General features: G+C 53.3%; 1 protein-coding gene across 3 annotated transcripts in view; it reads right to left on the bottom strand.

The window, feature by feature from the left end:
* The window catches only part of Ndrg4 (NDRG family member 4), a 35,806-nt gene extending 28,741 nt beyond the window's left edge, over positions 1-7,065 (bottom strand). For 2 of the 3 annotated variants that reach the window (XM_032887328.1, XM_032887329.1), the window contains exon 1: positions 6,534-6,989. In XM_032887328.1, the coding sequence (XP_032743219.1) occupies positions 6,534-6,570 (37 nt within the window). In that variant the 5' untranslated portion in view covers positions 6,571-6,989. Of the gene's footprint in view, positions 1-6,533; positions 6,990-7,029 lie in introns of those variants that run through there. The other variant, XM_032887330.1, reaches the window with a different exon arrangement.
* Positions 7,066-12,679: the final 5,614 nt, after the last annotated feature.

Here is a 12,679-nt window from a genome sequence, read left to right as displayed (position 1 = left end):
GCCTCCCTCGTACAGTGGGGAAAAGGAGGTACGCAAAGGACCCCACCTGCTAATCTAGGAATTTTCTCCAGATGAAATCTGTAAAGTCCCTTTGGTATGGATGCGGACATTCCTAGGTCCTAGGGACTAAGGTCAGAGCACCTGCTTGGGGCTGTCCTTCTGCTAATGCACTCTAAACACATAAAGGGGAAACCGAGGTAGGTACTTATGCAGTGAGGCCGGAAGTAGGAGCCCGTATACTGTGCCCCCCGTGTTCTACCTCTGCCAGGGGCGCCATTCGCTAGGCTGCACTATCTTTTCCCCCTTGGGGTCTTGGAAGAACAACTGTTCATCTCTTGAATTCCCCCCTCGGCAAGGTAGATCTAGCCCTCTCTGAGCTCACAGGGCTGGAACCACAGCCCTTACAGTGTTTTTCTGCTAGGCGTCTGCAGGCTTTCAGTTCCATTTGTTTATACTTTAATGGTTTCAGAGACAGTCTCCCCTTGGAACCCGTGCTAGCCCAAACCCACACCCTTCTTCCCTCAGCCTCCTAAGTGGGAGGACCGCAGGTGTGAGCTATCACACCTAGCTGTTTTTTCGGTTTGAGGTCGCAGAACTTAAGTGTTATGGCTGTCGGCTGGTTGGTACGGTGCTTGACCAGAGGGAATGAAGTCCCGGGTTCAATCTCAGCACCATATCAATTGGATAGGGTGGCACGTTCTCGTAACCCCAGCACTGGGGAAGCAGAGGCAGGAGGATCAGAACTTCAAGGTCGTCCTCAGTTTATAGAAAATTCAAGGCCAACCTGAGCTGCAAAAGAGCCTGGTTGTTTGTCTTTTTGCTTTTGTTTGTTTGTCGTGATGCCAGGGCAGTGATGGTTCAGGCCTTTAATCCCAGCTTTTGGGAGGCAGAGGCAGGCGGGTCTCTGAGTTGGAAGCCAGCCTGGTTTATAGACCAAGTTCCAGGACAGCCAGGGCTACAGAGAGAAACCCTGTTTCAAAAAAAAAAAAAAAAAAAAAACCAAACCAAACAGAAGGTAAACTTGATATTCATGCGTCCACATTCACTAAGAAAAATGAGGAAATAAAAGGTAAAAATCGCATATACTCTGCCCTGCCATCGATCTGCCATGGCCTTTCAATGCCCATCAGTACCCCAGCAAAGCTTTATTCGAGGGCACCAGAGATAAAACCTAGGGCCCGGGGCTTTCTGCAGGCTAAGCAAGTGCCCTGCCACTGAGTCTCCGCCCCAGCCATGAAGATGTCGCTTTTTTAATGCAGGAAACATAGTTCTAAGGAAACTTCCCAGACTCCAGAGCCAGCTCTTCTGGTTCAAACTCCAGACAGTCGCTGGCCACCAATGTGACCTTGGGCGAGTGATTTGCTGCTCTTTGTCTGTTTCCTTAATAGGAGAAGTACGCTGATCATGAGACTTTACCGTGGCAAGAGAAATAATATAGAGATGGCACCGGGGGCCGTTGGACAAGGGGACAGTGCCACACAGTGCCGAGCTGTCACCGCCATCAGCATTACTTATTTTTAAGGGGACATCTGAGGGGTGGGTAAATGACCTCTGGCAGTGAGATCTGCAGCTGCCCGTGCATGTGTGCATGTGTGCGTGTGTGTTTGTGCACGCGTGTCCTAATTGAACTCTAGTGTTTTGCAACTGGCTGCTGCCACTCTCTCGGATAAACAGTGACAGGATTCCTCTCCACTCACCTTTACCTGCTCTTAGAGCTTCAACCGCAGAGTCACAGATCACACGCTGCTAAGACCCGATACACCACAACCTGCCTTCCATGAGCGTGGTACCAGCTCTCTCCCATACAGTGGGAGTCTCCCCATATCTGAGGATCTAGAAATCCCACGGCTACAGCCCAGCGCCCCAGTCAAACAGTGGTGTGTACTGAGATGAATAGTCTGGAGAGGAAGATTCAAGGGTTCAGATTCTAGGCCCCAAAGGCAAGCTTTATGCCTTAGCTTTCCCTCAACAGGCCCGACGATAATCAGGCACTCTTTAAATGTGTCCTGTAAAACTGTGGGAGACACTCCATGACCACCACGGTGGTTTGAATGAGAACTTGGTGCCCAGCTGGCGGCTGTCTGGAAGGGTAGGAGGTGCGTGTCACTGGGATGGGTTTAAGGTCTATTTACTACACTACACTCTTCCTGTTTCCAGTTTCTGGATGGAGATGTGAGCTCTCAGCTGTTGCTTGAGCACCATGCCTGCCTGCCTGCCTGCCTGCCTGCCTGCCTGCCGCCATGATGTAACGGACTCCTTCCAAACTATAAGCCCCAAACGCACTCTTCCTTCTCCTAGTTGCCTTGGTCACGGTGTCTTATCACGGCGTCAAAAAAGTAACTCCAACAATGACTTAAACCCAAATTTCTATACACAGAACTGAAGGACCTTTGCTTCTTTAATTATACGAGTTGGTTTTTTTTAAAAATAATACAAAACTATACAAGTTAGGTTTTTGTATTGTTGTTTTTTAAAGATAGTGTCTTACTGTAAATCTACAGGCTGATCTGGAACTCACTTTATAGACCAGGCTGGTCTCAAACTCACATAGATCCGCCAGCCAAATGCTGGGATTAAAGGCCTGCAGCCCTGCATTCATTCCACAAGAACCATGAGGCGAAGGTTGCCAAGACACACGGGCTGCGCTGGGGATGCCGCTCGGTTGGTCAAGCGCTTGCCGAGCACACACGATCAGCCTCGAGCCTGAGTCCCAGCATCGCATAAAGCTGGGTGTAATGGCACACAGCTGCAAGCTCAGGGGAGTCAGGAGCTAGGGTCGCCCTCACGTGTACAGTGAGGGGCTGGAGAGATGCTCAGCGGTTAGGAGCACTGACTGCTCTTCCAGGGGTCCTGAGTTCAACTCCCAACAACCACATGGTGGCTCACAGCCATCTGTAATGGGATCCAATGACCTCTTCTGGTGTGTCTGAAGACAGACAATATATATATATATATATATATATATATATATATATATATATAATAAATTTAAATCTAGAGCCTGTAATGGCATCAGAAATTCCTGGGGTTTTTGTTTTTGTTTTTTGGTTTTTTTTTTTAAGTACAGTAAGAACACAGTCAGCCTGGGCTACAGAGACACGCTGGCTTGTACACAACTCAAATACAGACACACATAGACACACACAGACAGACAGACAGACAGACAGACAGACAGACAGACACACACACACACACACACACACACACACACACACACACACACTCCAGTCCTCCAGAGACAGAGGCAGGCAAATCTCTGCGTTTTCGGTCAGCCTAGTCTACACAGTGAATTCCAGACTAGATGGAGCTATGCAGTGAAGCCTTGTCTCAGGGGACGGGAAAAAGAAAAAGAAAAAGCCAAGATCCTCAGACTTCAAAGGACCCTGTTAAAGCTCCAGTCTGCCATGTGAGAGCTCTCTGAAACCATCTTGGAAACGTACTGTTGGAGTAGAAATACATGAGAACAGCTGCTGTACAGTCTGCAGACAGACAGACATCCCACCACCACACAGAACACGCAAAAGAAAAACCACCGACTGCAACAACCTCCATGCCCACCTCTGAGGGCTGGGAGACCAAGCTGCCATGCCTGCCCCTGAGGGCTGGGAGGGACCTGTGTGTGAACCGACGTTGGTCCGGGCTCCTTCATACTTCTGAGGTCTGACTCGCCACCCCAAACTGCTGAGAAGTCTGGAGCTCAGAGCTCAGCACTGCCCAAGGAGCAGAGATGCAGAGAGGAACCCTGAAGCTCATATCCTCTGGGGTCAAAACTGCCTGCTGCCTCTCTTCATTTGTGGCAAGAACCCCCTCTCCCCCACGTCTCAGGGAGCCATCTGGAACCTCTGGTTGTCCTCTGTTCTCTTTAGGACACTGGGTCCAGGCATTCTCTGGTCCCCACAAAGGGGCACCTGCTGTGGGCGTCAGGACATCGGGGTCCAACCTCATATGATGGAGACTGAGGCCAAACCAAGCTCCCCAGAAATAGATCTCAAAGAGGTCTACTGTACAAAGAACCCAGTAAGAGAGCTAGGATACCCTGAAGGGGACAGGAACCCTCAGGGCACTGAGGGATGAACTCAGAGGCCAAGGGAGATCACTGCCAGATGCTGCAACATTTAACAAGCTGCTCCCACGAAGCGTGGAGTGGTTTAGTCTGGCCCACAGTTGAGCCACTCTCAGCCATGCAAGTGTGGGAGAGTGACCAACCCCGTTGTCAAATAGGTAATGACAGTAAGACGGACACTGTAAAAACTACTAGAAACAACCTCGTAGCAGTGGATGAGGGCAAGGATCTAGAGGCCTCTGCAAGATCATCCAGGGGACACAGTCAAGGCGCAGGATGCATGAGCTTAGACCAAGCCAAGAGGTATGAGCACTTGTACACTACCACAATAATCACCCAGCTACCTGCACGTCACTCCACGGAGATGAGTAAAAAAAAAAACCTCACTGCTGCCTGTCAGCGGGGGTAATGTGGAGTGTCTGTGGCAGATCCCAAGTCCTTACTAGCCAATGAGCCAAGGCAGGTAGAATCCTTCATTACCAGAAAAAGCAGCCAGAGGGGAGATAGGCCTCTGAGGTTCTAATCAAATGAGTCACTTGCTCTGTCTCAAAAGGCCCCATAACATCTCTTAGGTGTCTGTTTAACCTCCATCTTATGAATGACACGGAGGTTAAACGACCTGTTTGAAATCACAACCAGCTGTGGCTGGAGTGTGACTCCACATCTATGAGGCAGGAAGAGGACACAAGGAGTTGGGGGTGGTGATGAGGAGGGGTCGTGAAGGAGACAAGAAGGGGTGTGAACTCATCACACAGCCCAGGCTGGCCGGCCCTAAATTCACCATGCTTATGCCACAGCTGAGCCTGGTACACTGGGAGCTTCTGACAGTGACAGAGTCCTGCGGAAGTCCTCGGAAGCCTGCCACGGAACATCGAGGGCCTGAGGGCACACTGCACACGGACCTCAATTTCCAGACCCTCACCGGCTATCTCCATTCCCTCTGAGGGCCAGATGGGGATGAGAGGACCTGGTTCTGCCCTCTAGGCGTTAGGGTCTGAGTGTTGGGAGTGAACCTGCTGCAAGCTCTGTTTCAGGTGACGGTCATAAGGAAAGGGCAACGGCAGGTGTCAACAACACCCAGCCAGGGCTTCCAAGGCCCCAGGAATCTCCGCCTGCCCTTCTCCATGAGCCCAGCGTGACCCACTGTGGTTTAGCATATAGCCCAAACCCTCATCTGGCCTACTTTCCTCCTCTAACACCCCAGCACACACACACACACACACCTCAACACCCTAGTACACACAACCCAAACCTTCACCTGGCCTACTTCCCACCTATAACTCCACCCACCGCCATTCCCAACACACACACACACACACACACACACACACACACACACACTCACACACATACATGCTAGTACACACAACCCAAACCTTCACCTGGCCTACTTCCCACCTATAACTCCACCCACCGCCATTCCCAACACACCACACACACACACACACACACACACACACACACACACACACACACGCGCGCGCGCGCGCGCGCGCCAGGGTCATGCCACACACACTCCAGGGCACATGCAGAACACCCTTGGCTCCTTCAGTTTGAAGTGTGACCTCCTCCCTTTCCATGAACAGAAAGTTCTACTCTCAGTGTCCGTCTTCAAACGCAGCTCTGATCTCTGCGCCCTTTCAGATCCCTAACCCAGATCCCCTTTCCTGGGTACATACACAGAGCGGCAGCCCCTTCTTTGCCTTACAGCAGCAGGACCCCAAGTGCCAAGAGGCATCTCTTGGAATATGTTCATCAACTTTACATGGTGAGCACCTAACAGAGGCTCGGTCAGCTTGGTCCAGTGGGATCTGGACCGGGGCTGTCCCCTCCAGCCCAGTGGGAACGGAAGCCTCCACTGATGCTGGATTTCATGTGTGAGGAGCAGCTTACCCTTCTGACACCCGGCCTCTGTCCTTGCTCCCTTTCCCATCTGTTCTAGGCATCCAGCCTGGCCAAGGCATTCCAGGCACTGGCCCCAGGATGCCCTCAGCGGGACATCTAATTTCTTCTCTAGAGTGGCCCCAAGGTGGATGGCCCCAGTCATTATGGTTCAATCTAGCTTCCCATCTTCCCAGGCCACTTGACTCTACTTCCAGCAATAAACTTTCTCCAGAGAGAAAGGTGGCTCTGACCATGACAGAAAACCCTTACACAGGTTCTCCCCACTCCCCTAGGAGGCCCAGGTCTGCTTTCTCAGGGGACGTGCGATACTTGATTGGAAGACTGAGATTCCTGGGCTCCCCTTAGGGTTGCTAATCAGAGCTCCACTAGCGGGATACCGCAGGGGGCCTCCCTGGCGCTCCACCCTCCCAGACGCCGGCGCTCGCGGCTCAGTAGAGCCGGGCGTGCCTCAGGTTTCGCTCATCTGGGAACGCGCACCCGAGAGCGCCCCTTCCAACCCGGGCCACCGCGCCCCGAGCCCGCTCCAAATTGGAGAGCGGCAGTGGCAAGCGGCAAGCCACGGTACCTGTCAGCAGTTGGAGCCTGTGTCCCAGCACCTTCATCTCGGCGTCGGAGGAGCGCGCTGGGCCGCCCGGGACGAGGCGCGCAGTAGCCGCAGAGAGGAGCGGCGGGAGAGCGGGAGCAGCAGCCGGTAGTGCGGTGCGCTCGCCGCCCCCTCCAGCAGGGTTTAAAAAAATCCACCAATGGCACAGCCGCGCACCCCAAAAGGCACCCGCCGCCACCTGGCCGTGGTGAGCGCCGAACGGGGGGGGGGAGTGTGACACCACGCGGGAGGGGCCCCTCGTGAACAAAGACGCCTGCCACCCCCAGCCGTCGCGGCCGGACGGGCGACAGCCGCGGTCTCCGGGGGTCCGAGCCAAGAAGGCGAGGGGTGGCTGGGAGACAGGGCGTCGCCCTCGCGTGGGCGGAAGGTGGCCGGGGGGGGCGGGGAAGAGAAGGTGCGGGACTGCTGTGTGGCTGCGCCTGGAGGGGATCCCAAGGGTGAGGGAGCGGCGACTCACCCAGGCTGCCGAGCTACACGGTCGCGGAGGCGGGAGCCGGGCCTGGACGCCGCCGCCGCCGCCCACGAGCCGTGCAGGTTCCCCGCACGAGCGAGCCCGGGAGCTGGGGGCGGGGCGCCGCGCCGCGGGGGGCGTGCCCACGTGGGTGGGTGGGCGTGGGCCGCGCTGCGCGTCCCGCTTGGTGGCTGTCGCGGGCTGTGGGAGTGGGCGGGAGGCTCAGCTGGAAGACCCACAGGCCTGGCCCAGACGCAATCTGCAGCGCCCGGCCCGGCTCCCGGAGGGTCCCATCTCTCTGCACAGCGTTCCTTGCGGAGCGCCAGAGACGCAGACTTCGGGCTTTGTTTGGGCTCCCTTGGCCCACTCCCGCCACCTGTGACCTCTCCTCCCTTGCAGTCCGACCTCACCCACCGGTCTGGGGAGACGCCGTGGGAGGCTGGGGAGAACCTGGAGTTCAGTGGTTCAGGAGCCAACGCTCCTCTGCTTGCAAAGCCTGAAGGTTTCTGAGGAACTCAGGCCACTTCCTGGCTAAAGATGTTCTTTCTGGGCACCCCTGACGGTTTCACTCACACTGTGACTTCAGCCTACCCTCTGCGGTTCACTCTCCGTTATCAGGAGCCGGAGAAGGAACAGGACTTTACTTTCCCTGAACTCCCTCTACTCGGGTCTAGTCCTGGTTCTCGGAAGGAGGGTCAAAGGCCCTGAAGCATCACAAACCCTGAAACTGGGACGAGATAAAGATTCCTGGAGACTCTCTTCAGGCTCTAAAGAGGACTATGGGCCCCTTCCTTACCTTTTCTCTGGGCTCCTGTCTTTATGACCCACAGAGAAAGTACTAGACCAGGAAATCTCTGAGGCCCTGGATGTGAGGGAGGAGAGTGTCAAGAGAAGCCAGCCCACCTCTTCTGACTTCTGAAGTCTCGGTAGGAGGTGCTTTGCCATTAGGCCTGGGCTCCAGGTGGCCAGCACCTGAAGAAAATTAACCCCACGGCCAGCTGAGGAAGCAGCTGAGATTTTGAGGCTGCAGGTGGTGCACACCTGCTTATGGTTACTTACTGCTTGTGGTTGAAGGGATTCTAACATGGTTCTGCCAGGCCTTGCCCTTCTCCCGCATTACCCATGCCTTGCTTAAAAAACAAAACAAGGCAAAAAACCCCACTAGATTACATTCCTAAAGCTAGCCGCCAAGCCTTTCCCTTATTTGACTACTTCCTCCTCCAGAAGCTGAGGTCCAACTATCAAAGTATTGAAGTCTAGCAACCAAATGCCCCCTTTGGCTGCCATAATTAACATGCCCTATTAAAATTAAACAGCTCAACCTAACACGGGGTTTCCCCCTTTCCCTTTATAAACTGCCATTTTCCTATGGGCCACGTCTGTCTCCTGTCTATCCAGAGGCAGTCCTGTGTCACATGTTGTCACCCCCCAATACCCCTTCCACATCTTTTTCTCTTCCCCTCCTCCCTCATCCTCTATCTGCTGTCTTTGTCCTCTGAGGCAAATAATGTCATTCGTGCTGAGAGCTGGGTCTTAGGGGTGTCCTAGGCTGATACGGATCCCTTCAGTGACTTGGATTCGAACTGAGGTTCTTATGTTAAGATCGAAGCAGCAAGTTTTAGTTCCTGCACCTTTGGGAAACCCCTCCCTCTTAGTGTCTTCCTTTATTAAGGGAGCCGGGGTAGGGGTGGTGACAGAATGAGCTTTCTCTGAAATGTCTTTCTTCCCTGGGCTAATGGTTCTGTAGGTAGAAGTTAAGACCAGCGCTTTATTTGTTCCGCTCACGTGACTTCTAGCATGTTGCGCTCTCCCAGTGTCCTCATACTCTGTGAGGCTGGGACGGTGCTGACTCCGAAGACTCGTGTAAGAATTAAAGGGTGGGGGTTGGGGATTTAGCTCAGTGGTAGAGCTCTTGCCTAGCAAGCGCAAGGCCCTGGGTTTCAGTCCTCAGCTCCCCCAAAAAAAAAAAAAAAAAAGAAAAGGAAAGAATTAAAGGGTGGGGGTGGGGTGTGTGTGCTGGGGAGATAGTTCAGGATAAAGCACTTGCCCTGCAAACGGAATTAAGATTCCCCAGGACCCACAGAAAGCCCAGCAGGCATGATGACCACCTGCAGTCCCACACCCGGGAGTCAGAGACGGCAGCCTTGGGACACGCTGGCTGTCTGGACTGGCTGGATGATAAAGTGGAGATGCTGTGTCAACTTTAGGCAAGCACAGGCCTGCACATACATGGGCACTCCCACGAGTGCACGCATGCATAGACCTGGGCACTCACGAGAGAACATGAAGCACTGTGGGAAGAGGAAGAGAAGGGGTCAGAGTCAGATGACGGAGTAGAGTGCGACCTGAGCAACATGGAAATCACGGAGGAGCTGCGCCAGTACTAAGCAGAGACTGAGAGGCACCGAGAAGGGCGAAGGCAACAGCAGCAGCTGGATGAGGAACGCCTGGGTGGCTGTGTGAATGCCGACCACGGCCTGTACTACAGCCACCACCAGTGAGTAGAGCCCCCGTCGGAGAGGCCCAGTGCGCAGCGCGGGCCGAGATGAAGTGTTTGTATGGAGACAGTGCTGCCAAGAGCCCGGCCATGGAGGCTGCCTTACGACTGGGTTTTGACAAGAAATATGACAGAAAGCAGCCCAAGTACTGGCCTGTCACCCCCTGAAGTTCTGAGCCCTGAGCACAGCGACCCTAGGGGATGCCTCTGGGACACAGCCCTCCTTTGTTTTCATCTGTTCTTCTGGACATTTCTCAGAGACAGACGTCCACGGGCTGATAGAAACATGCTCAGCAAGTCCCAGCGGGCCCTTCATGCTGGACGCAATCGAACAGCCACTGAGAAGAGTTCTCTCCACAGGAGGGATACTGTCGTCAACATGAGAAAGATTTCCCTGACATAAAGCAATAGTTGTGTGTTGCGCTGCCTCCTGAATTGCTAGGAATGTCTACTTCGTTAGAGTTCTTGCCTAGAGATGGAGGAAAACAGGACCTAGGGATTGTAGGAGGCTTCCTGGCAAGAGCTCTGGTATGTCTGTCTGTCTGAGGCACAGCGTCTGTAGTGGCCTTGAACTTGATCTGTTTGGCTCAGATGACTCATTGACTTCGAGAGAGCATTCTGAGGGATCAGGGTTTGCATGTCAAGCCCTGAATGTGGTGACCTGCTAGGTAGTGAAGAGGGTGATTGTAGGCACCCCGAGGGGACTGTTGAGTCAAGCCCAGGTGCTGTGGGAGCAGACCGTTCTGGACGAGTCATGCGAGATTGTCACTGCTGAGCCAGTAGAAGAAGTGCGCAGTGTCAGTCCCCTGTGCTGTGGTCCCTGTGGAGACCTTCGTCGTCTTCTTCTTTTTATATATAAGTACACTGTAGCTGTCTCCAGACACACCAGAAGAGGGCATCAGATCTCATTACAGATAGTTGCGAGCCACCATGTGGTTGCTGGGATTTGAACTCAGGACCTCTGGAAGAGCAGTCAGTGCTCTTAACTGCTGAGCCATCTCTCCAGCCCAGCTGCCTGCTTCTTGAAGGCAAGCTGGATGTGTGGGGTTTTAACAGAGGGGAGCATAGCATAGCAGAGGGCCAAGCTCGTGCAGGGACAGGGTGCTGTGCTGAATAAAAGACCGGCTATGCCACGCCTAGGTGGGAGGAGAAAGCTTCCATTCCTCTTTTGAAAGCAGTCAGAAATGCCAGGCAGGGCGTGTGCTGCAAGAAACAACCTATTCCGGCCAAGTGGGGCACAAGGGGACTTAGTTAAGAGACCTATCAGGGTGACGGAGCCAGGCTTGGTGAGCAGGCAGCCTTCATCTGGTGCTAAGTCTTCAGTGCCATCCCTGGACCTGGGTGCTGCAACCAGCAGTAGCAGTGGACACAGACACTGGACACTGCCATCTGGGCCACAGCTGCCTCTGAAGCAGAGTGAAGGCTGCTGCCACTGCTGCCGTCCTCACTCGGGGGACGGATGCTATATCGGCTTCTAATTCACAGCCTGGAGTACAGATCTGCTTGTCGGAACCCAGATCCAGGTCTGATAAATAACCCAGATAAAGCTGCAAGGGAAGCCAGCAAGAGGTGTTTTCCTATTCTACAGTGGGAAGTGGGCTCTGACGCCCAGGACGAACTTGGATGCTTGGCTGCCTTGGAGTCAACTGAGTGCCCAGAGGGACCTCAGGGAACAGAGGGCTCAAGGTACTGTTAGGAGCTGGCACACGTGGACCCTTAACTTGAATCCTAGTACTGAGTAACAAGCTGTCCTGATCTCTGAGATTTGCACTGTGCAGTGAGCCCCGAGTGTCAGCCATTGGTACTCTCTCGCCTTCTTATCTTGACTCATTTTTTTTTGTTCTCCCAGTAGGTGAAAGACAAAAGGACCTTCAAGGCAGTGTGGCTTGCTGCCCTTCCAGATGCAGAGGCAGCCCTGCCTGCTGCCAGGAGGGCAGGTGACTGGGTTTTTCCATTGTGGTGATGAATTGGGCTGAGTCACCGTCCCTCTCTGGTCCCCTCGTGACCATGACTGGAAGCAAGTGGAAGGACTAAGTGATGGGGTTCGGAGGGGGCACAGATGAGCCTGAGGCCACAGAAACTTCATCTCTTAGCTGGGGGAGAGAACGCAGGTGCTCCCTCCCCCCCTGACTCAGTGGTCATGACCCAGACAGCTAGCTGAAGGAGAGCCATTCTCACGTTCTGTGACATTGACTTCCCACCCCTAGGTACTGAGCACTGTGCTGGAGAGTCCATTAGAAAGGAGTTGACCTGGCATTGACCTTTTCTTTAAACTTCATGCACCAATGGAAGAACCAGTAGATAGCCCACCGTCTGGGCACTAGGGAAGAATAGTCAAGACGTATAATTGAGGTCATTGTGGAGGGCATTGAGGGACTGGGGCGCTCAGGGAGGTCTTCCTGGAGGAAGAGACAGCTAAGTCTGCAGATAAATGTAAGGTGAGTACATGGGGTGACTGGGAAGAGCTCTGTCCACTCATTTATCTGTCAATCTCCACACACATATATACATGTATGTGTATGCAGATCCCATATTTAGAGGTATAAAGACCTTGTCTAAAACAAGTTTTAAAAGCCAGCAGTAACACTTTAAGGTATAACCATTACCATTTTATGTTTATCTCAATAAAAACTGTTGATTTGGAAAGCTGAGATGGAATTCTGTTCAAAGCCAGCCTGGACTATCGAGTGAGAGCCTATCTCAATGACAGACAAAAATTCTCCTCTGTGTAATCATAATAGCTACACTGTTTTTTTTTCCCTCTGAGTCTACCCGATTTTCTTAGCCAACCCCATATTACTTGGGCATTATCAGGACATGTTCACTTTCCATAATTGGAAGCAACATTGCAGGTAGCTCCCGCCACCCAGCCTTTGCACACGCGCCTGCCTGGCAAACTGCTTGGCAGCCTCCCTTGTCTGGTTACATGTTCTTTGACCACCTGTCAGTGCAAACCCATCCCCATCTGGAAGCCAATGTGTGCTTCCAGTGTGACTGTCTCCACACCTGTATGGGTTCTGGGGAGAATCCAAGGAAAGAAAGGTCTGTCTGTCGCCAGCCTCTACCCTCCCAAGCGCGCCAAGCTGGCGTTAAAGCCGGGGGCTTTGATCTCGTTCTCTAGTGATGTAAAGTGTTACCATTGAAGAGACTGGGTGAGGG

Source organism: Rattus rattus, chromosome 17 (assembly GCF_011064425.1).
Source record: "Rattus rattus isolate New Zealand chromosome 17, Rrattus_CSIRO_v1, whole genome shotgun sequence".
NCBI classification, from domain to species: Eukaryota; Metazoa; Chordata; class Mammalia; order Rodentia; family Muridae; genus Rattus; species Rattus rattus.
The sequence above is the reverse complement of the archived record's forward strand: the minus strand, read 5'-3'. Positions and strand labels throughout refer to the sequence as shown.